Source organism: Carassius gibelio, chromosome B17, assembly GCF_023724105.1.
Source record: "Carassius gibelio isolate Cgi1373 ecotype wild population from Czech Republic chromosome B17, carGib1.2-hapl.c, whole genome shotgun sequence".
NCBI classification, from domain to species: domain Eukaryota; kingdom Metazoa; phylum Chordata; class Actinopteri; order Cypriniformes; family Cyprinidae; genus Carassius; species Carassius gibelio.
In genome coordinates this window covers 5,080,098-5,101,847 of record NC_068412.1, presented here as the reverse complement: position 1 = coordinate 5,101,847, position 21,750 = coordinate 5,080,098, and the positions used below count along the sequence as shown (strand labels likewise).

General features: G+C 38.5%; 1 protein-coding gene across 2 annotated transcripts in view; it reads right to left on the bottom strand.

Annotated features, from left to right (window-relative positions):
• Window positions 1-21,750, bottom strand: part of myt1lb (myelin transcription factor 1-like, b) — a 117,443-nt gene that overhangs the window by 74,477 nt on the left and 21,216 nt on the right. For both annotated transcript variants that reach the window (XM_052580598.1, XM_052580599.1), the window contains exons 3-5: window positions 13,452-13,562; window positions 12,264-12,312; window positions 12,074-12,107 (exon numbers count right to left, since the gene is read on the bottom strand). In XM_052580598.1, coding sequence (XP_052436558.1) covers window positions 12,074-12,107; window positions 12,264-12,312 — 83 coding nt within the window. In that variant the 5' untranslated portion in view covers window positions 13,452-13,562. The remainder of the gene's footprint in view (window positions 1-12,073; window positions 12,108-12,263; window positions 12,313-13,451; window positions 13,563-21,750) is intronic.

Below are 21,750 nucleotides of genomic sequence, written 5' to 3'. Positions count from 1 at the left end.
TGTGTCTGCGACAAACTTCCGCAACATACCCTTCAGCGTCTGATTGAACCTCTCCACCAGTCCATCCGTCTGCGGATGGTAGGGGGTCGTTCGAATGGCTGTACTGCCCAGTTGCTGATGAAGCTGTTTCATCAATTGAGAGGTAAAATTTGTCCCCTGGTCAGTGAGGATCTCATCTGGGATGCCTACCCTAGAAAACAGCTGGATGAGAGCGTGAATGACCTTTGGTGTAGTAATGGTACGAAGTGGGAAAGCTTCTGGATATCTTGTGGCATAGTCACAGATGACAAGGATGTATCGGTGCCCTACACTGCTCTTTTCTAGCGGGCCCACAATGTCCATGGCGATGCGACGGAAAGGGGTGGAAATGACAGGTAATGGTTGCAATGGCGCTCTACCACGCTGAAGTACAGCACTGGTCTTTTGACATATTGAGCATGTGGTACAATATGTGTGCACGTCAGTGTACATGGTTGGCCAGTAGAACCGTGAACTAATACGCATGTATGTCTTTTGTAGTGCAAAATGACCTGCCCATGGAATGGTGTGTGCTAGATACAACACAAGGGGTCGACAAGACAAGGGTACAACCACATGTAGAACATCAGCAGTTTGGGCATACAAAATACCATCGTTTATCACATACTGTTCCTCCATCTTAGATTCCTTTAACCCTTCAGCTTTTTCGAACAAGGCTTTTAACGTTTCATCCCCCCTTTGCAACTCAGCCAGGTTTTCTGGGATCTGCCATTCATGAGTCTCAAGCCCTTTCGTATCGGGTTTGAAGACTGGAGTACCCATATATTTACATAGTCGCCTCTGACGACGTGTTTTTCTTGGGCCTTTGGTCCCGCCCTGCAACAGACTATTGTCTAAGTCTGGCAGAGGCTGCAGACCCGCCTTGGATTGAGCCCTTGTTATTACCGGAAAGGAACACATAGGCATGGTATTCCCCACCTCATTGACCTGGTTTCCCCTCTCATTCACCAGTTCACTTAAAATTGGGAGATCTCTCCCCAGAATCATGTCGGCCGGTAAGGTGTCAATTACTGCCACTCTTAAAAGATACATCTGACCTTGCACACCCACCAACACCTCAGCCTTTGGATACGGCTTTACATCCCCGTGCACGCATTGTACCTTAGTGGTGGTATCATAGTCAACATTAACAACATGGCATGATTTAATTAGAGAGAGTGCACTACCAGTATCTAGCATTGCCTTTAACGCATGTCCATTTACCGTAATGTCCAACAGCATGTTATTACCTTGCCCCAGCCCAACAGAGTCTACTTCCCCATCATTTTCTCTGGGCACATAGCAAAAGCCAGTCAGTTTGGCTTTACGTGCTGGACATACAGAAGCTTTGTGTCCTGGCTGTTGACATGCAAAGCAGATCAGTTTCGGTGTAGTAGCCAACTTAAGTTCATGGATAGCGTCTTGGGAACTATCTGTGTGTGCAAACCGTGCTTTACCTTTGACAGGTTGAGTGCGCGGGCCAGATCGATGGGCATTCTGGTACTGCTGGGCTAGCTTTGCAGCTGCTAATCCTGATTCTGGTTCATGCTCCTTTACCCAAGTACGGCTGTAGTATGGCAGTACACGAAGTAGCTGTTCCAGGATGATCAGCTCCCCGATCTCCTCTTTAGAATGCAGATCAGGACGCACCCATCTCTGGAAAAGATTCCGCAGACGATGGTATGTTTCGGTTGGTGACGCACCCTCTGGGATGTTCACTGCCCGAAACCGCTGACGATACGTCTCGGCTGAGATGTTGAACTTCTGCAGTAGGGCGTCCTTAAGGTGGTCGTAGCCATCTGCGAGATTCTCATCCATTGCGAGGTATGCCTCAAGTGCTTGCCCAGTCAGTAAAGGTACGAGTCGACAGCTCCACTCTTCCCTTGGCCACTGCCACGTTCGGGCCAATCGCTCAAACCTCCTCAGATAACTCTCGATGTCGTCCCCTGGCTGCAAGACAGGCACCGGTGTCTCTGATCGATGTATGGGCCCTCTATGCTGTGTTAGTGACCTGGTTGGTGATGTGGATATTCCTGAAGGCCCCGGCGTTGGGAGATTCATATGTATGCTCCCCATGTCACTCGGAGTTGCTACGGTTGATCTCACAGTCTGCTGGATTGACTCACGAATGCCCTGCAGCTCCCGCACATATCTCTCCTCCCTCACTTGCTGCGCCTCAAGGAAATCTCTCATCAGGCTCGCCAGGCCCCCGCTGGGTACTGTGGATGGTCCACCGGTCGGTGCTAAGCCGGGTTTGCTCGACGATTCAGGAGGATCTACCCATGACGCCTCCTCTCCTTCTGATGTCAAGCTGTCTCCGGTCTCTTCCCCTTTAACCACCCACTTTACTTGTGAGCGCAGACCAGTCCTCTTGCCTTTTGGTGCTTTCTTACGGGAAGCCATCCCACCGCTGCCACCAAATGTGATGCAGCAGACTATGATAGGCCCAGAATGGGTCTCCTCAGTCTACTGCGGGACGTGTTAATGTTCAAAACCCCAACAAAACGAGACCAAAAGAGATGACTTAACCCGCAGATTTTCTTCAGTGTAACTTGGTGTTTTATTCACACGTGCACCGATAAAACAACAGTCCAGCAGTGTAGATATTGACCAGTGCTCAGTCCAAACCAATAAATATAAAAACAAAATAACAAAATAACGGTATAATACATATACACAAATTTTCCACTTGTATCTACCAATATACAAAGGGGTTTTTCTTAGCTCACGGCACCTCAACAGCACGTCTGCTCGACTTGGTTAACAAGCCCCATCTGAAGTCTAGCGCAAAGATTTAAAGACCAGACTCCGCCCATTTTCAGGCACGACCCTTAATAGGTAAGTTCCACCAGTATTATTTAATCATCCACTTTAAGATTTATACAAAACTTCACTTGGTAATGTATTAAAACAAATCATCACTCATTTGCAACCACAATACAAAACCACCATATATTAGTTGTCACCAATCTGTTTCTATTTACAGATCGAAATACTCAGGTACCCCACCACACAAACAGACATGGTTTCACCGGATCCTAGGCTGCCCTCTCATTGCTCTGCTATACGGGAGCGCGCGCTCTTCCAGACATGCCCTTAGGACCCATATAAGGAAATTCCGCTCCATCTAACGTCACACAGAGTCATACTCGAAAAAAACTTTCCGAAACTTGTGACAAACCGGAAGGAGTATTTTTGGAACAGAAATACTCCTTCAAACGTACAACTTAATTTTTGAATGGGAATCCAACTCTTTAACAGTGTAAAAAACTCAGTATGCATGAAATAGCATTTCACCCCCTCCTTTAAAATGGTACTGATTTCAGGAGTTTTTTTATTTATTTATATTTTTTATGTAACATGGTGTCTCATGTATCTAAATGTAAAAATACAATACATGTAAAAAAAAAAAAAATTAAAAAATCCCTTTACCTTTACTTATAGAGATAATATAGAGGCCACGCCTCTTGGAACTTTAATTATGTACCCCTGACTTACATCATAAATAAACACTTTATTTGTATGGTATTGTAATATCTGTGTCACATATTTTATGTGTCATGGTAGATCGGACTCTTATTATTGAATTTGATTGCAGAAAAACTGTTTTGTACATGGTAATGGATTAAAACATGTAAGTAACAGGCTGGATGTACAATAACCTTACATCTAAACACCTCTTTTTTTTTTTCAAAGCAGATCATATAATATATATTTTGTCTATAGCCTATAAAATAATGTTATTAATAGGAAGATTTCAATACATGAGGATTCTGAATGGATTTTTTTAGTGAGCCATTAAATGGCTTGAGACTCAACTTAGACTCGTGACCAAAGACTCAAGACTTGACTCAGACTCCAGGTTAAAGACTTCAGACTTGACTTGGACTCCAAGTTAAAGACTTGTGAACATGAATTATGATTAATAGTCAGATATATCAAGTAGAAATACCTCACATTCTACTGCCCTTAATGCCTTAAAATACTGTCTAGGACTAGGTAGACATCTCTCTAGGGTTTGAAACAGTGTTTATATAAAGCAAAATAATTCCTGTAAAGTCGACTCTGGCTCTCTGACAGAATGCCTAAAAAAGCAAAGGCAGGCTGTAAACAGCAGCTCCCTCATTAGCTATGGTATCTTATTAACAAATAATAACAGCGGTGCTTTGTTTTTACCTCTCACTACATGAATTATTCAGCTTTCACAGATTTGCTCATGACTCTTTTATGGAGCATCTTGTGCAACCCAGATACTAAATGTCACTCAAAACATTGATGTCACACATTGCTGTAGTTATTTGCATGCATGTGAGTGCATTAGCGAGAGGTCGCCATCAACGCTGAATAATGTGTGTCAGTCTCTTGTGTTGGTGTGTAATGTCTTCTTGCCCTGTCTTCATCAGAAACTCCAGACTGGAGAATTGTGATTCCTGTCATTTCAGATGCTCAGTTTAAATCCTGAACATAATCCCAATTTATGTAATGTTTAGGTCACATTTCACCCCAACACAATCATAATAATAATAATGATAATGGTAAAAATGATAAATAAATAAATAATGTAAAATGTGTGTGTGCGTGTCTATTCTTTGTTTCTGCATTGTGACATTATGTTCATGACTTCTAAGAAAATAAATACTACTACAACTACTACTACTACTACTAATAATAATATAAACTAAATAATTACCCTTTAATGCATATTTTATTTTATTTTATTTCCTTTTATTTTATTACTAAATTAAATTATCATTATATTTTCATTAGTGAACCATTCATGTTTGTAATTGCAGTGTAACAGTGCACAAAATATTATTATAAAAATAGGTATAAAAATACTGTAAATATAAAAATGTTTAAGCAAAATAAAATTTATTTTCTTGATTTTGGCATAACATATTACCTGGACATATTTCATGAAATTCACAAACAAATGCAAGCTTTGTATAAATGTGGTGTTGCTTCTTAAGAATATATACTTGCATGCAGATTTGAATCTAGTTAAGAAAGAAAGCCAATCACTCTGCACACAATTATCTGAGATTTTTGTGTCGCCATGGTTACGCGCTGCCTGTATAATTGCATGTCTGATCTCATGAGGTGGGTTTTGGGGTCGGGCCAGGCAGGAGGGTGTAACTAATCTCCCTCATGATCACTACCTGTTTCTGTCAGCACCCCCACCTCTCAGTTTAGATCGGTTCCTCATTCATCTTATCACGGAGCCAAAGGTCTGCTAGACGAGCTTCTTGAGTGCAGGCTCCTGTAATTCCACAGCCCCCTCAGACGGCTGCACTGATTGCCTGCTACAAGAGCAAAGCCATGTCAGTCATTCAGCCGGGAGTAAACTGAACGCGGGGGAAGAGAAACTAGTAATCTAGAATCTGAGTAGGCGGACTGTGAGTATGAGTGGAGACCTGAGAGTTTAGATCACTGCGAGTCTTTTTCAAATGTGTGTTGCATGTTTCTAAAGGCTGCCTGGAAGTACAGCACAAATGTGTAAGATACACAGTGCTAAACTGTGATCTTTGTGCTGCTGGTTGGTTGTCCTAATGAGCAATCCTTAAAGACCTGCAAAAATTACCATAGACTTTGACAATCTGATCACAACTGGGATGTTTTTGTCAATATATACAGTACGGTACAGACCAAAAGTTTGGAAACATTACTATTTTAAACTTTTGAAAGAAGTTTCTTCTGCTCATCAAGCCTGCATTTATTTGATCAAAAATACAGAAAAAAACAGTAATATTGTGAAATATTATTAAAACTTAAAATATTAGTTTTCTCTTTGAATATAATTAAAAAATATATATATATTCCTGTGATCAAAGCTTAATTTTCAGCATCATTACTCCAGCCTTCAGTGTCACATGTAACATCAGTCTATCACATGATCATTTAGAAATCATTCTAATATTCTGATTTATTATGAGTGTTGGAAACAGTTCTGCTGTCTAATATATTTGATCAATAAAAGGTTAAAAAGAATGTCTCGGATACGTACGTAACCCTTGTTCCCTGATGGAGGGAACGGAGACGTTATGTCGAACGAGATATGGGGTCTCACTTGGGAGGCCAATAATCTCTGAATTTAAGAGAAAACGCCAATGAAAATTGGCTAGTGGATTAACATACCTGAGCCACTCCCCGTGCCAATGGGTATAAATAGGGTGACAGGTGCATCCACTCATTAGGTTTTACGCTGAGGAGCCGAGAACGTGTCCCGGCAACAGCGAATGGTTCAAGGTTGTGGCATGGGGACATAACATCTCTGTTCCCTCCATCAGGGAACGAGGGTTAAGTGCGTAACCGAGACGTTCCCTATCTGTTGGTCACTACGAGTTATGTCGAACGACATATGGGGTCCTATGGAAAACACCACAACCTGAACATCGTCACAACCCTGTGGCACTGCAATTGTCGACAAGCCCTGGCGTGCCACAAAAGCTACTCTTAAGGTCGTAACCTTCCCAAAGCCCCAGCGCAAATTCAATGACCTTGCTACCGAAGGGGACAGAAGAGACTGACAGAACGGGTCTGTCAAGGGAAGACACGGGTTTGCCAAGAGGGAAACCTTACCGTGGAAAAATACACATATGGGATTACCTGTAGGGAACCAAGCCATATGAACACCTAGCCCAGTACAGGGGCTGACCGGAACTCCGAGCATGCTAATGCCAGTACTGGGCCTGGTGACAGACTGCTCCGCCAAGTCTGACTGCCGAGGGTGCTGGAGGATGCTCGACCAGGGTACGCCAACCGGGGTAATGGGGTAATGGCGCAGCAAGCTTGACACCGAGCCAGCACTTCACGCCAATTACCTGTTACCCAACACACAGGAAGAAACTGGCTCTATACGGAGGTTGTAAATTCTCGCAAAGGTGTTAGGTGTCGCCCAGCCCGCAGCTCGACAGATGTCTGCCAGAGAGGCGCATCCACTATCCAGTGGGCCAACCTCTGCTTAGAGACAGCCTTCCCTTTCTTCTGACCTCCAAAGCAGACCAGGAGCTGCTCAGAGCTTCTAAAGCTCTGGGTGCGGTCCACGTATATGCGAAGCGCTCTTACGGGACACAGTGACGCCAAGGCTGGGTCTGCCTCCTCCAGGGCCAGCGCTTGCAGGTTCACCACCTGGTCTCGGAAGGGAGTGGTGGGAACCTTGGGCACGAATCCAGGCAGGGGTCTAAGGACAACATGAGAGTAGGCCGGCCCGAACACAAGGCACTCTTCACTTACCGAAAATGCTTGGAGGTCCCCGACCCTCTTGATGGAAGTGAGCACGATCAGGAGCACTGTCTTGAGAGACAATAACTTAAGCTCGACTGAATCCAGCGGCTCAAAGGGACCCCTCTGAAGTCCCGTCAGGACAATAGAGAGGTCCCAGGAGGGAATCAGGGGTGTCCTAGGAGGATGTAATCTTCTGGCACCCCTCAGGAACCTAACGATCAGGTCATGCCTCCCCAGGGACCAGCCATCTACTGCATCGTGATGGGCTGCAATGGCAGCCACATACACCTTCAGGGTGGAGGGTGACAGCCCACGCTCCAACCTTTCTTGCAGGAAAGAAAGCACGACCGGGCATCTCCGGGGGTCTTCTTGGTGAGAAGAACACCAACTCGTGAACAGACTCCACTTCAGAGCATAGGCCTGCCTTGTAGAAGGGGCTCTAGCCTGAGTAATAGTGTCTACCACCGCTGGGGGAAGATCACTTAGGTCTGCCTTGTCCCGTCCAGAAGCCACACGTGGAGGTTCCAGAGATCTGGACGCGAGGGGGGAGCCCCACAGAATTCTCATCCTCAGAGGTCGATAACCCATCCCCTGATGCAGCAATCGACATCTGATCTTAGGGAGGCGCACCAAAAGACACGCTGGGACCGCCGGAGATGGCCCAGCAGAATCAATCTGCAGCTGCACGGGACAGGCGCTGCGGGAGGAGCGAGAGTTCTGTGGGGCGTGGCCCAGCGGAGAAGCTCTCACTGTAACCCTCAGATCTCCCAGAGCACCAGCCGGTGGTCCTCTGCTCGAGCCAGAGAAACCGGGATGGATGGCAACAGAGGGGTCTGCCGCACTTCCCTTGAGGAGTGAGAGACGCGATCGCAGCGCTGCCATGTTCATACGCCCACAGTAGACGCATGAATCATCCACGAGCGCAGCCTCAGCGTGTTGGACGCCCAGACACTGCAGACAACACTCGTGACCATCAACCGAAGACAGGAAACGACCGCATTCAGAAGGACACGGACAAAACGGCATCTTGAAAAAGACGCGAATCGTCCGTGATTTGCTCTTTTAGAAACTGTCTCTTTTAGCCGAAGCGCCAAGGGGAATCGCCGTTTCACAGGGACACCACTGTACCGCGCTGTCACACCGACCAGGAACAGCTCCTCAAAACAAAGATGAATTGGCTTTGTAGTGACTGCTCTCATCAACTACTCGGCTCCGAAGCAAAAATCTAATGAGTGGATGCACCTGTCGCCCTATTTATACCCTTTGGCACGGGGAGTGGCTCAGGTATGTTAATCCACTAGCCAATTTTCATTGGCGTTTTCTCTTAAATTCAGAGATGATTGACCTCCCAAGTGAGACCCCATATGTCGTTTGACATAACTCGTAGTGACCGACAGATAGGGAACAGCATTTAAAAAAATAAATAAATAAATATATATATATATATATATATATATATATATATATATATATATATATATATATATATATATATATATATATATATTCTAATAATATATTTTCTTCAACTATCACTTTTTATCAATTTAACACATCCTAGCTGAATAAAAGTATTGATTTTATTTTAAAAGAAGAAAGAAAAAAAAAAAACTGACCCCAAATTACTGACCAGTAGTGTATATTGTTATTACGAAATGTTTATATTTTAAAAACATAGCTTCTTTTTTTATCCTAAAAGCATCCTAAAGTATCCTAAAAAGCATCACATGTTCTGAAAAAATATTAAGCAGCAGAACTGTTTCCAACTTTGATAATGAATCATCATATTAGAATGATTTCTAAAGGATCGTGTGATAATGATCCTAACAATTCAGCTTTGCATCACAGAAATAAATGATAATTTAAAGTATAATAAATTTAAAAACAATGATTTGAAATTTTAATAATATATCACAATATTACAATTTTTTCTGTATGTTTGATCAAATAAATGCAGGCTTGATGAGCAGAAGAAACTTCTTTCAAAAACATAAAAAATAGTAATGTTTCCAAAATTAAACCAATTAATTAGGTGTTACAATTTTGAATATCTGTTCAAATCTCATTTATTCCTGTGATCAAAGCCGAATTTTCAGTATCATTCCTCCAGTCTTCAGTGTCACGTGATCTTCAGAAATCAGTCTAATATGATGATTTACTGCTCAAGAAACATGCTGATGAATATCATTTGTGAATATTTATTTGCCTCTTTTGATCAATTGAATAAAAAAAAAAAATTATATATATACATATATATATATATATATATATATATATATATATATATATATATATATATATATATATATATATATATATATATATATATATATATATATATATATATATTATATGTAAAAGTAAGCAAAAACCTGCTTGAAGGGATATCATTTGTATTTAAATAGCAGCACTGGAAATTATGAACAGAATAAATGATTACCAGTTCATTAATAGGCAGACAGAACAGAACAGGTAAATCTCTCAGAAAAACTTCTCCATCACACTGAAACTTGATCTCACAGTAGAATGATCACGTGAGCTCCAATGTTTGGATGTTTTTCTAAAGTCCCATTCAAGGAAAGTCTGTTTACTCGCCAGCCATATTTGCAGCTATTTAAGGCTTCGCTGACCTGTAAGTCATGCGTGTGTAACTCCAAGAGCTGTGTGAGTAACCTCACTACCTGACCTCAAGAGGTTCACTAGCTGCTGACACTAGAGGCTGTGCTCTTTAACATCCTTTAGCAGTCAAGTCTGGTTCACAAACAAATCATTCTTTTGAACAGCAAATGTTCAGTTTTGGCTGAACTATCCCTTTAAGGTACTAGTGCCACTGCTACAATATTTTGTGTGGGCTGGACCATTAGCCGACAAGTGGCCACTTGATTAGTTGCTTTTCTGCCTGTTGTAAGTATTTATTTTGCCCATAAAACAGAGGCGAATGGGTTTAGGGAGTGTGCGCACATCCAGCGAGTATGTGACTGAAGTCACGGATGAGGAGCACATTGTACACAAGCTTAAGCAAAGTGTCAAAAGGACTAATTAACATATTAATGATCCCACCTTAGCACTGCAGCTCCCGTTGGATAGTCAAAACACTTCGATAAGCATGCAAATGAGAAGCCACCAGCTCAAGAAGAAATGATCTGAAGCGTGAAAGAGAAAGATAGAGGAACAGAGAGAGAGAGAGAGAGAGAGAGAGAGGCTGATAGTAATGACTGAACCGTTGTTTTGTTTATCTTTAATTATCTGCTTTAAGCTGCTGGTGGAGGTGACATCAAAGAGAGGGAGCAGGTGCACAGTAATGCAATCTTCACCTCCATCTTTTTTTGCCACCTTTCATTCCCAGGCTTTCTTCTCTGATATGCCAATCAATAAAGCAGAGAACCAGCTGTCCATCAAACGTACAGTGACAATCAAACTAGCTGTAAGATACTGAAGCCAGGTATGATTCAGACAACGGACACTGAAAATACTGTATGAAAAGGTTCGATTCTATGATTTTTCCAATTAGGAAGACATTTTTAGAAGCTGAAACTAATAAAAACAAAATGTTTTTAATACACTGAAAACTCTGACTTTACGTATTGCCCTTCAGGTGTTCTGAATGGTGTTTGGTTTAATATTTTAGTCCAAAAATATTAAGCTGTCAGACAGAAATCTATCAACAGATGTCCATTCAGAGATGGAGATTGTTTTGTGGCCATGTATGTATTTGGCATTAAGATAGAAACACTCATCATAAAATGTTGTATATATATATATATATATATATATATATATATATATATATATATGCATCTTATTTTCTGTTATGTAGGTGTATCAAAAAAAATTATAAATAAATAAAATAAAAATAAATAAATAAATGGTAACCTGCAATTGTTACCTTAAAAACCTTTCTTTTTTTTTTCTTCTGATTTTACTCAAAAAAATAGTTTTGTTGGTATACATTAATGTGTTTAAATTGATTCAAGTTGATTATATGAATAAAATAATTTGTGACCTGTGCTGGTAAAGTGAGTCACAATGAGCAGATTTTCAGAAAAAATAAAACTAATAAAAATAAAAATAAAAAAACCTTATTTTTACATTTGCTTTTAGAAAAATCTGAACAAGAACCATTATTTTCAGTTTGACCAACATGAAAATGCATTTTAAATCAAATAAATGGTGTATGTGATCCGCGTATGCATACTTGTCTAATTATGTTTACTAATTTTGTAATATTGCAATATTGCCTTTGGCAGAGTCTTTCATCTAAAGCAACTCACACTGCCTTCAATTCTTCAAGCATGCACTGATCCTAATACAGAGGATGAGCCATAGTGTTTTTAGGATGCCAAGTGAGTGGAGAAGTTCTGATCCTAATAAGATGCATCCATGATTTAATGCAAAAATATGCTGCCAAATCCCAGCCTTTCCAGCTCTATAAACAAATAATAGTAGGCGATACGCACCCAATATATTTATTCATGTTAATTTATGCTAACCAGGGGTGTAAAATTCTCACATAATTTTGAAAAAAATGCTGTAGAGTGTCACATCAATCTAGAACAACCTTCAAGTTTGGAAAAGAGTGTGTATTGAAAATTATTGCATTACTTGGCTCTGAAAGAAACTGGCCATATGTCATTGTACAGAGAAATAGTTGCAGCTTAGCAAAGTGACAGTGTTTTACCATCACCCAAACGAATATGACAGATGGAAAGAAAATAGGAGAACAGGAAAGCGTGATCACAATACTGCTTATTGGCAGCCATTATCCAGGTAAAGACCTCTTTGCCAGTGCGTGTGTGTGTGTGTGTGTGATTCAGTCTGTAAAAACACTGACCTGAACAACTCTTGTATGGCTGGCTCCAGGGGAACTGTGAAGAAGCACAGAGAGAGACGAAAGACAGAGGACGAGAGAGGTCAGTTGAAAGGGCAGAAGAAGATTAGATTATCACTCAAACAAAAGGCCGGTCTGAACATATCGCCACATTACATCTGTGTGTTATGTGTAAGTGATGGAAGGAGAATACCTTTTGAGCGTGTGCAATGGCGCTTCTCCTCTGCTACATCCACCTCCATCTGCGGACAGCCACAAATGCAATCAATGTTTTAATAAAAACTTAAAATTAAATACTTAAAGGAATAGTTCACTCCAAAAATGTGAATTTGCTGATAATCCTCATCATCAGACCATCCAAGATGTAGATGAGTTTGTTTCTTCATCAGATTTGTAGAAATGTAGCATTGCATCACCTCCTCACCAATGTATGCTCTGCAGTGAATGGGTGCCGTCAAAATGAGAGTCTAGATTTTTATAATTTTTTTTCTTACAAACACTCAGCTTTTGTCTTCTTCAGACGTTAACTGATGGACTGGAGTTCTGTGAATCACTTATTGTGATGTTTTTATCAGCTGTTTGGACTCATTCTGACGGCACCCATTCACTGCAGAGCATCCACTGATGAGCAAGCGATACGATGCTACATTTCTCAAAATCTGATGAAGAAACAAACTAATCTACTGTACATCTTGGATGGTCTGAGGGTGAAGACATTTCTAGCAAATTTTCATTTTTGGGTAAACTATCTCTTTAAAGCATGATACTCATAATGCATGTCCAATTTTGCATCAGTATTTTTGGTGAATGTGTGAAATTTCCGATTCATTAGTGGCTATAGATAAATAACTATGAATAATAAAGGGTAGTAAAACGATTTGCTCTACAAACTGGAGCATTTATGATTATGACAATACATTTGAATTTGATAATAATATCAGTTTGCAACATCAAGAAGCAGAACAGACTATTCTTGTAGAATAACTGTAAAATAACTGTAATCGAATCGACATTGGAAGCCTTAAATACTCAAGTTACAAATGGCTTCCCCCACTATTGCGTAAAAAAAAATAAAGTGGATAGCTTGATGTGTGAAATAAGTCAGTGGTAAGATGTCTTCCTGAAACATGTAACATAATGGTGCTGTAGCACAAAACATTCATTTAGAAATATCTAGATCAGCTCAAAACATCAACAGTGACTCAATCAAAGGTGTGAGTTTAGGGCGGGACTATCTGTTTGCTCAGCCTATGGCAGTTGAGGGGTGTGTTCAAGTCTGCTCATAGCAGAAATACACACTTGATTGTGTTTATGCATTCTGTGTGATCAAGTACTGTACTCTGTGTAGACAGAAAGAAAGACAGATAGTGTGAAGTGGTACCTGATGTAATTGCCGGTGTAATCGCTCTTTGGTTCAGACCTCTGTTTGCCCCACGGCCCTCTATGTTAGACGACTGATAAGAGGTCACTACACCTCCTCCAATTTCATTTTCTGAAACATGAAAAAAGATAGAAACTTGTAATTATAGACATAAATGAGCATGCAAATCACATTTACACTGGGAAGCATGCAGCGGCATAGCAGTTTTAATATCTTCCCCATATAGATTTCTCACTCTGAGCTTCAAGTTACCCTAAACAAAAGAAAAATCAACGGTAAATTTAGATCTTTCTTTAGCTCATTAGCTATATTTCCCCACTTCATATAGAATACGACAGATTTTTGCCAGCTCTGCTTCAAAGAGAAATAAACTGCAGCTGAGAGGGAGGAACTGCTTTTATTTCACATTCATGCTGCTTTTCCACTCAGGATCGCTTACAGTTTTTAATAGGATTCATTTAAAGAAATACCCACTAAAAATAAACAAATAAATAAAGAACGATTTTCCATATGATTCATATTTTCGTTCAACATAAATGGAAATGATTATAGAGCACATTACTGCACAAATCTCACACACGATTGCTGTCTTACAGCACATTAAATATAACTTCTTCATTGTGTTTGCTACAAAACATGCCGTTTGCCAGGTTGTGAAGCAGACAGTGTGATATTGACAGAGGAAATATTTTGAGGGAGGATGGGGAACTCAAACAGCTCTTGTGTGTTTGGCTGTGTGAACGTGTGTGGTGAAACTGGAGCAGATACAAACAAATTTGGAGCAGTGGCGTTTGATTTTTCAAGCCTCTGTTGTGCGGCTGCATTCAGAGACACTAATTAAAACCAGTGAAGCAGGCGCTAACAGATGATGTGTTAGTGGTGCTGCAGTGGAGTGTGGTGGGACAATGAAGGGCCCCTCCGGGAGCCTGATAGCACGCTAAACATCAGAGCTGAGGGCTCTCCGCCAAAGCCCTCTTAAAACACACCAAAAATATTAAGCTCTTCATTGAAAAACATTTTCTCTAATAAAATTATCATATTTTTTCTTATATTTCAGAGTGAAATGGGATAATGTTTTCTATTAAAATCATCAATGTAGCAAAATCTTTGCTTTCTGGGCTCAAGTTTGAGATTTGAGTCTCTTCTGCTCACCAAGGCTACATTCATTTGATAAAAAAAATACAGTGAAGTCAGTAATATTGTAAAATATTATTACAATTAACTGTTTCCTATTGTAATTTAAAAAATGTAATGTATTCCTGTGATCAAAGCTGACTTTTCACTGTCACATGATCTTCAGAAATCATTCTAATGTAAGATGATTTGCTGCTCAAGAAACATGCTGATTATTATCAATGTTGAAAACAGTTGTGCTGCTAAATATTTTGGTGGAAACTATGAGAAACATTGTTATTATTTATTATTATTATTATTATTATTATTATTTTGTAATAAATATGGATAAAGTTTACTGTCACTTTTGATCAACTGAATGCATCCTTACTGAATAAAAGTATTGATTTTCTTTTTTTAAAAACACATTTTTGTTTTGTGAAATGATGTAATATAACAAAGAACAAATGAATGAATGAATGAATGAATGAATGAATGACTGAATGAATGAATGATAAATACTGGCATATTAAAAATAAAATAATCAATAAAAAACATTCCTATCAATAAGAAATCATACTGAATATTCATCATGATACAGTCATTTTGGCCTTGTAATCAATTGCAAAGACACCCTCTGTGATCTGAGAGCTAAAAAACAAAGGAATTCCAATTAGAATCTGAATGCACATATGAGTTAATGAGCCAATGTCATTTATTCCAGTGAGGTGGAGTCCACTAACTAATCAAGAATTTGGCTAATGAGAAAATATCTAATTGAGACTTGTGGACTGCAGAATTTGATAAAAAAAAAAAAAAAAAAAAAAAGAAAACCATCAGATTCAGAATCAGGCTAATACTCATTATAAGCAAACAAAACAATGACATTAATCGTTTGAATTGATAAATAGGTAAAACTGCAATACTATTGTTGATCAAAGTAACCAGTGTCCTCTTAATCACAAACTTCTAAGTCTGAATCTGTAAAGAAACCACAGAATAAAACATTGTCACTTTATGACAACAACATCTTTCCATAAAGACTTTACAGCAGACCACCAACAGAAGTGGATGGGAAACATGACTACTATAAGACAAAACAAGCTTAGCATTGCAGAGGAGTCAAGTGACCGATTATCATGTCTTCAGACTTATCTTATCGCTTCAGAAGACATGAAACATACTGAGCTGATACTTGTATGCTGCATGTTCAGAGCCTGCCCTCCATGGTCACCTTCAACAATGGAAATAAACAGAAAAATCTCAATACCTGCCTAACTTTGCCATTCAGGTTGGAATGACATGAATTTTAGAGATAAAATGTAAACCTAAGTTTCTTCAGTCCAATAAGTGAAGTATTGGAATATTAAGTGAACCATCTTGAAATATTACTAACCATTAAACAGCACAAACCATTCTGGTGCACACAGTGTCCAAATTCACGCACTTGTTTTCATTCCCTTGTTCAAGTTCTAATATAGTATTGGACAGCAATAGTATATAATTTTCAGCATTATGTTACTTTTTTCTCTGATTATTTTGTGTATATGTCTTATTTAGACTATCTGACCTGTACGTGACTGAACATGTTGTCACATCCCAATGAAATCACACCCACCCACACACACACACACACACAATAATAATTATACAGAGAAAGCACACATTTTATCAGGGAGTAAAGTGTTTAAAGAAGCAGCATTTGAGGGGTCTTATTTGTGAAGACATCTGAGTGTCTTTCATGTGTGGATGTGAGGAAGCATTGTCTGTCTAAATCATAGACAGGGTGTAGAAATTGTCTTAATTAGAAGCTGTTTTCGAATAATTCTTTGGGAATCCCTTTGCTAGAATGTATCACACAATCTAGGTTTGATTTTCTTCTAAAGGCCTAAAACATTAGTTTAAATAAGATTCCCACAGTCATGAAAGCCTGGAAAGTTCAGTGAATTTTAAAATGATGATTTCTAGACCTGGAAACGTCAATGAGATTACTGAAATTATAAAAATGTAATGGATTTTCTGTACTGTGTCATGGGTAATGTAGTTTTTCACCAGGGATTCTGCATTTAAATATGTTTATTTACAAAAAGATAAGTTGAAATAATAGAAACCGATGGCTTGAACAAAAGCATACACCATCAATTAACAACTTCAGAGCTCACAGTAGGTCTGTCTTTAGGGGTCTGTAAGTTATCATTTAAAATCCCCTTTCCTATGGAGAAAATGAATGGAGTTTTGACATCCGGAATCCAACTATTGCACTCTGTGGTTTTGGGAAACACTGAATCATTGAATCTTGTTGGTAACGACAGAGCTAACGACCATAGATGTCCAACAATGCTTTTGAGAAACACACCCCAGAACTGCAAATGTGAGTCAATGATGCTTTAAACTCTTGCATATTTCCACTGGAGCACATTAGCATTGCATCCTGTTCTTGCAAATTGTTCCTAAACAGCATATATAATCACCCCCCTCAGTGCTGATTCTCTTAAAGTCATCTTATTTTAACTGTAAAGGTAGCACACCATGACGCCTGTGTGTACTGCGGTACTTTTTCCTGAGCAGTGACGTGGTGCCACGCAGTCCACGGGAGCCATCATTCACTCGCAGCGCAATTACCCACACGCTCGCAATCGGCTGCACAATGGCGGGACGGCCGGGAAATTCAGGTGAAAGATGCCAGGCAGCAATCAGCGGGAGAGAGCGAGGCCATTTTCTTTCATTTGGCATCAAACGGCAGCACCAGGCCCTTAATTACACGCCAAGTGTCAGGCCAGGCGGCTGAATGCCTTATTATTCTGCTGAGCTGCGTTCAATTCAGTTTAGTTCTGATAATCCTCAGAGAATAGAGCAACGGAGGGTTGAACCATAACAAAGAGAGAGTCATAACAGAGAGAGAGAGGCTTGACTGCGGTGAGGGTGATTTATGTATGCTAGTGAAACACACAGAGGGTCCGTCGTACTCCCCTGAAATCAGCTCACGCTCAAACACAAAACCACTTCAGATGCAGAAGCTGTGTACAGTACACACTGTTACTGCACTTCTCCAACCAACAACTGACTCGATATCAGGATCAAAGTTATCAGAAGTTTCATATTCTGATTTATTGATTTAATATTAATAATAACAATTTATATATATACAAACACACACACACACACACACACACACACACAGACACACAAACTGTATATACAAACACTATATATATTGGTAACAAACAAATATGTACAACAAATAAATTACACTGCTGAGTTCCAGACCTCACTGTCTTTTCATGTACTTGTTTATATATTAATGAGACCTAGCGTATATTTGCATTAAATGTATTAAATAATAACCTATAAAATAACATGACAAAAAAAATCATTCAAAAGCCTTGAGTGCAAGGCATTTGGGGGGTGAAGATCAATATGAGCCTAAAGCAAAGAAACAAAGCAAACGCCCAGAGACTTTCCCCAGTTCACATTTGTGTAGATGTTAAATACGAGCAGGCATTTAGAGGCTGCTGCTATAATGGCCTGAGCTTCCACAGACAGAGTTTGTCCCGCTGGCGTCCTGCCCATCCGACAGGCACCTCGCCGACTACAACATCACAACCTCATATCTGACGATAGCCGCTTCTCTAAATGGTAACTGCTTTTGTATTTTTTTTTTTTTTCGAAGAGTATGTGTGTGTGTATACAATATATATATATATATATATATATATATATATATATATATATATATATATATATATATATATATATATATATATATATATATATATATATATATATATATATTTATATTGTGATATATCTCTTTTAAATGTTCCCTCCTGGTGGAATGACCTCCCCAACTCAATCCGAGCAGCTGAGTCCTTAGCCATCTTCAAGAATCGGCTTAAAACACATCTCTTCCATCTTTATTTGACCCTCTAACTTTAACACTCACTATTCTAATTCTATTCTTTAAAAAAAGAGAGAGAGAAAAAAAGAAATTCTAACTAGCTTTCTAATCTTTTTGTGAAAAGAAAATAATTAAAAAAAGAAATTAGCTTATGTATAGGTAAACATTTATATATAATATATGTATAGTCAAAATCTGTCAGTAGGTTAGTTGTGTATAGGTTTATACTGTTTAAGTTCATTGTTGTATGTCTGTATTTATGTAGCACCGTGATCCTGTGAGGCACCGCTGTATGTCCACACATGTAGCGGAATGACAATAAAGCTCAGCTTAAACTTGAACTAGATAATCTAATGTATCTCTTCTCAGTGCATCAGCATTTAATGGCTGCAGATATGCTGTGTGTGTAGGTGTGTGTGTATGCGAGCACACAGCAGTCTGGGCTTAGACGGGACGCAGACAGTTTGAAGTAAACAGATGGAGGTTTGGAGAAGCTCGGCGCCTGCAGCATTAGCCTCCTTCACGGACGAGACACACACATCCCCAGCCTTCACCTGAACTAAACCTCAGATAGACATACAGTAAAGTATGCTTCAAATGCTGAGATTTATCACAAGAAGTCTGGATCCACATTTTTAACTGATATAAATAAGAAAATAAGGTCAGGCATATAATAAAGACAACATGCCTTTTCAGCCCAGTTTACTTGATTTATGTTCATGTGAAACAAAATGAAATGTATGGGAATTAACTGGATCATGAAAAGTGTTTTATACCAGAATAAAGAATGTAAATTCTTTTGAAGAGTTTGGACCAGAACATGAAGTCAAGTAGCTTTGTATAACTTTATAATAATGTCCCATTAGTAATCCATTAAATAAGTTAAGTTAATACAATTATAAATATTGATTTTTAGTTTATGTCAGCTCAGGTCCATGAAATACTGTTAACAGATACGTCTTTAGATTTTTTTTTTTTGATGTATTAGTACATGTTAGAATTAACATTAACTACGTATATATAAATAAATAAATGAATATATATATATATATATATATATATATATATATATATATATATATATATATATATATATATATATATATATATATATATAAACAAAATAAGTGGTTTAGAAGCATTTAGTCATTATTCATCTTAATTAATTCATTTAACTCACAAATTAAATCTTATTGAAAAGTGTTATAATGTATTGCTATTTAAATTACACTGCCATGATATAAGATTTTTAAAACCTGAAAGAATTCACTTCTGCTAACCAAGGCTACTTTTACTTGATTTTACTTAATATTGTGAAATAATATTATGATTTAAATTATATGTTTTCTATTAGAATGTTTAAAATGTAAACATAAAATGTATTTTTTCCTGTAATCCATCCCTTCAGTATCATCCTTCAGAAATATTTTTTTTATTTTGTTGAAAAAAAGACAAAGAAAAAAAAAGTTTGCTAAAATATAAAGCATGATTTATATATATATATATATATATATATATATATATATATATATATATATATATATATATATATATATATATTTATTTTTTTTTTATTTTTTTTTTTTTTTTAACAGTTTTTTAAATCATATTAATAAGTGTTCCACAGTGTATGAATGGTTGAATTTTTTTTTCAGCCATGCAGTTAAATCCCAGAGGTTTTTATGAGAAATTTCCCACTCTCTCTTTTTCTCTCTTAAACAGGACAATTTTATTATTAAAAGCACTATGTAAATAAAGTTGACTTGACTTGACTTTGCTGCTGTGCCTTTAAGAAATGCCCCCTTCATTTGTGAATGTGTAAATGTCTTCAGTATCTGACGTCATTTGAGGATTTCAAAACAAGCCATTTCTTCTACTTTTATCTCGAAAGATCAAAGTAAATCTGATTTCTCATGTGACCCCTTTCAGCATTTTTCCTGATATCTTCATATTGCAGTGAGACTGGCATCATCCTTCCCGTGTTCAACAGTATATTTAAATCTATCTTGTGTCTGACTCCAGAGGGATGGACTCTGCCAGGCTCGACTAGATCAGCAGCGAGACACTCAGACGGTGGCAGTCCTGGATCACGTCTCTATAGTTTTCTGTCTCCCCGGGGAGCTGGCGGCCCTCGAACACACACTCCCAGCACCTTATCTCCTCAGTGGTGCTCGATTCATTACAGCTGAGTTTCCGAGCTGTTCTTGTGTCAAATGAACAAACAGCACCACTTCTCTTTTGTTCATCATTGTGTACACACATGTAAGATCTCCTAAAAACAGCAGAGCCAATGGAATTTACATTGTCGACAACTATAAATAAAACAAAGCAGGCGCATTGGAATTATGTGACTCTGGCTACTTTTAAAAAAAAAATACAGTGCTCCAGATACAGTTCGCTGCAATTTTTCATGTCACAAGTGCTATAAACGATATAATTATTTTATTTATTTAACCAGACAGTGTCTTAAAAAAACATGCCTCTAGGTAAATTTCTGTAAAATTATATTACATTATTTGTAGCAAATTTCAAACTGAAATGTCTAATGAGCAGCACTAAATAGCGTGATCAGTTTTTCTCGCGAAACTGTGGCAATATATTATTATGTTGGTTGTTGTTCGTATCATGTACCACCTACACTAAACCTAACCTCTTGTGTTAAAAAAAGCACACAAGATAAAATACATTTGCTGAAGCAACTACCATTTCATCGTGCTTCTACATCCCTAATCCTACCCAATATCTGAACTTAACGCCTACCTCACTAACTATTAATAAGCAGCAAATTAGACGTGTATTCAAGCAAAAGTTGTAGTTAATGTTTTGTTAATAGCGAGAATCGGACCTTAAAAAATCTTGAAAACCTGTTATCAGATATTTACCCATAGTGTCAAACATAGCAATGAATGACAAAATATGATCATAAAAATCATTAATTTTAGATAAACATTATGCAAATATTAGAAATATCGCTTTTAAGAACCAAATTAACTAAAAATATAAGCAATAACAACTTCATACAGTATGAACTCAAACAACACTACTCCAGCAAATATTGCAGGAAAGTGCGGCAGAAAAGACTCAAGTCACACTTGACGGCAGCAGTAGAGCAGGACATATGAAAGTGCACTGTGAAGGGAGCAGCCAAATGCTAAACACATTCCTCTGTGTAATAACAGTCCAATGGAGCAGATGGCAGGTGTTGTCAATGATGGTTGAGAGCGTTGCCAATATTCTTTTCCCAACCACAACCTCGAAGAGGTCGAGACCAAGCCACGGGACACAGAT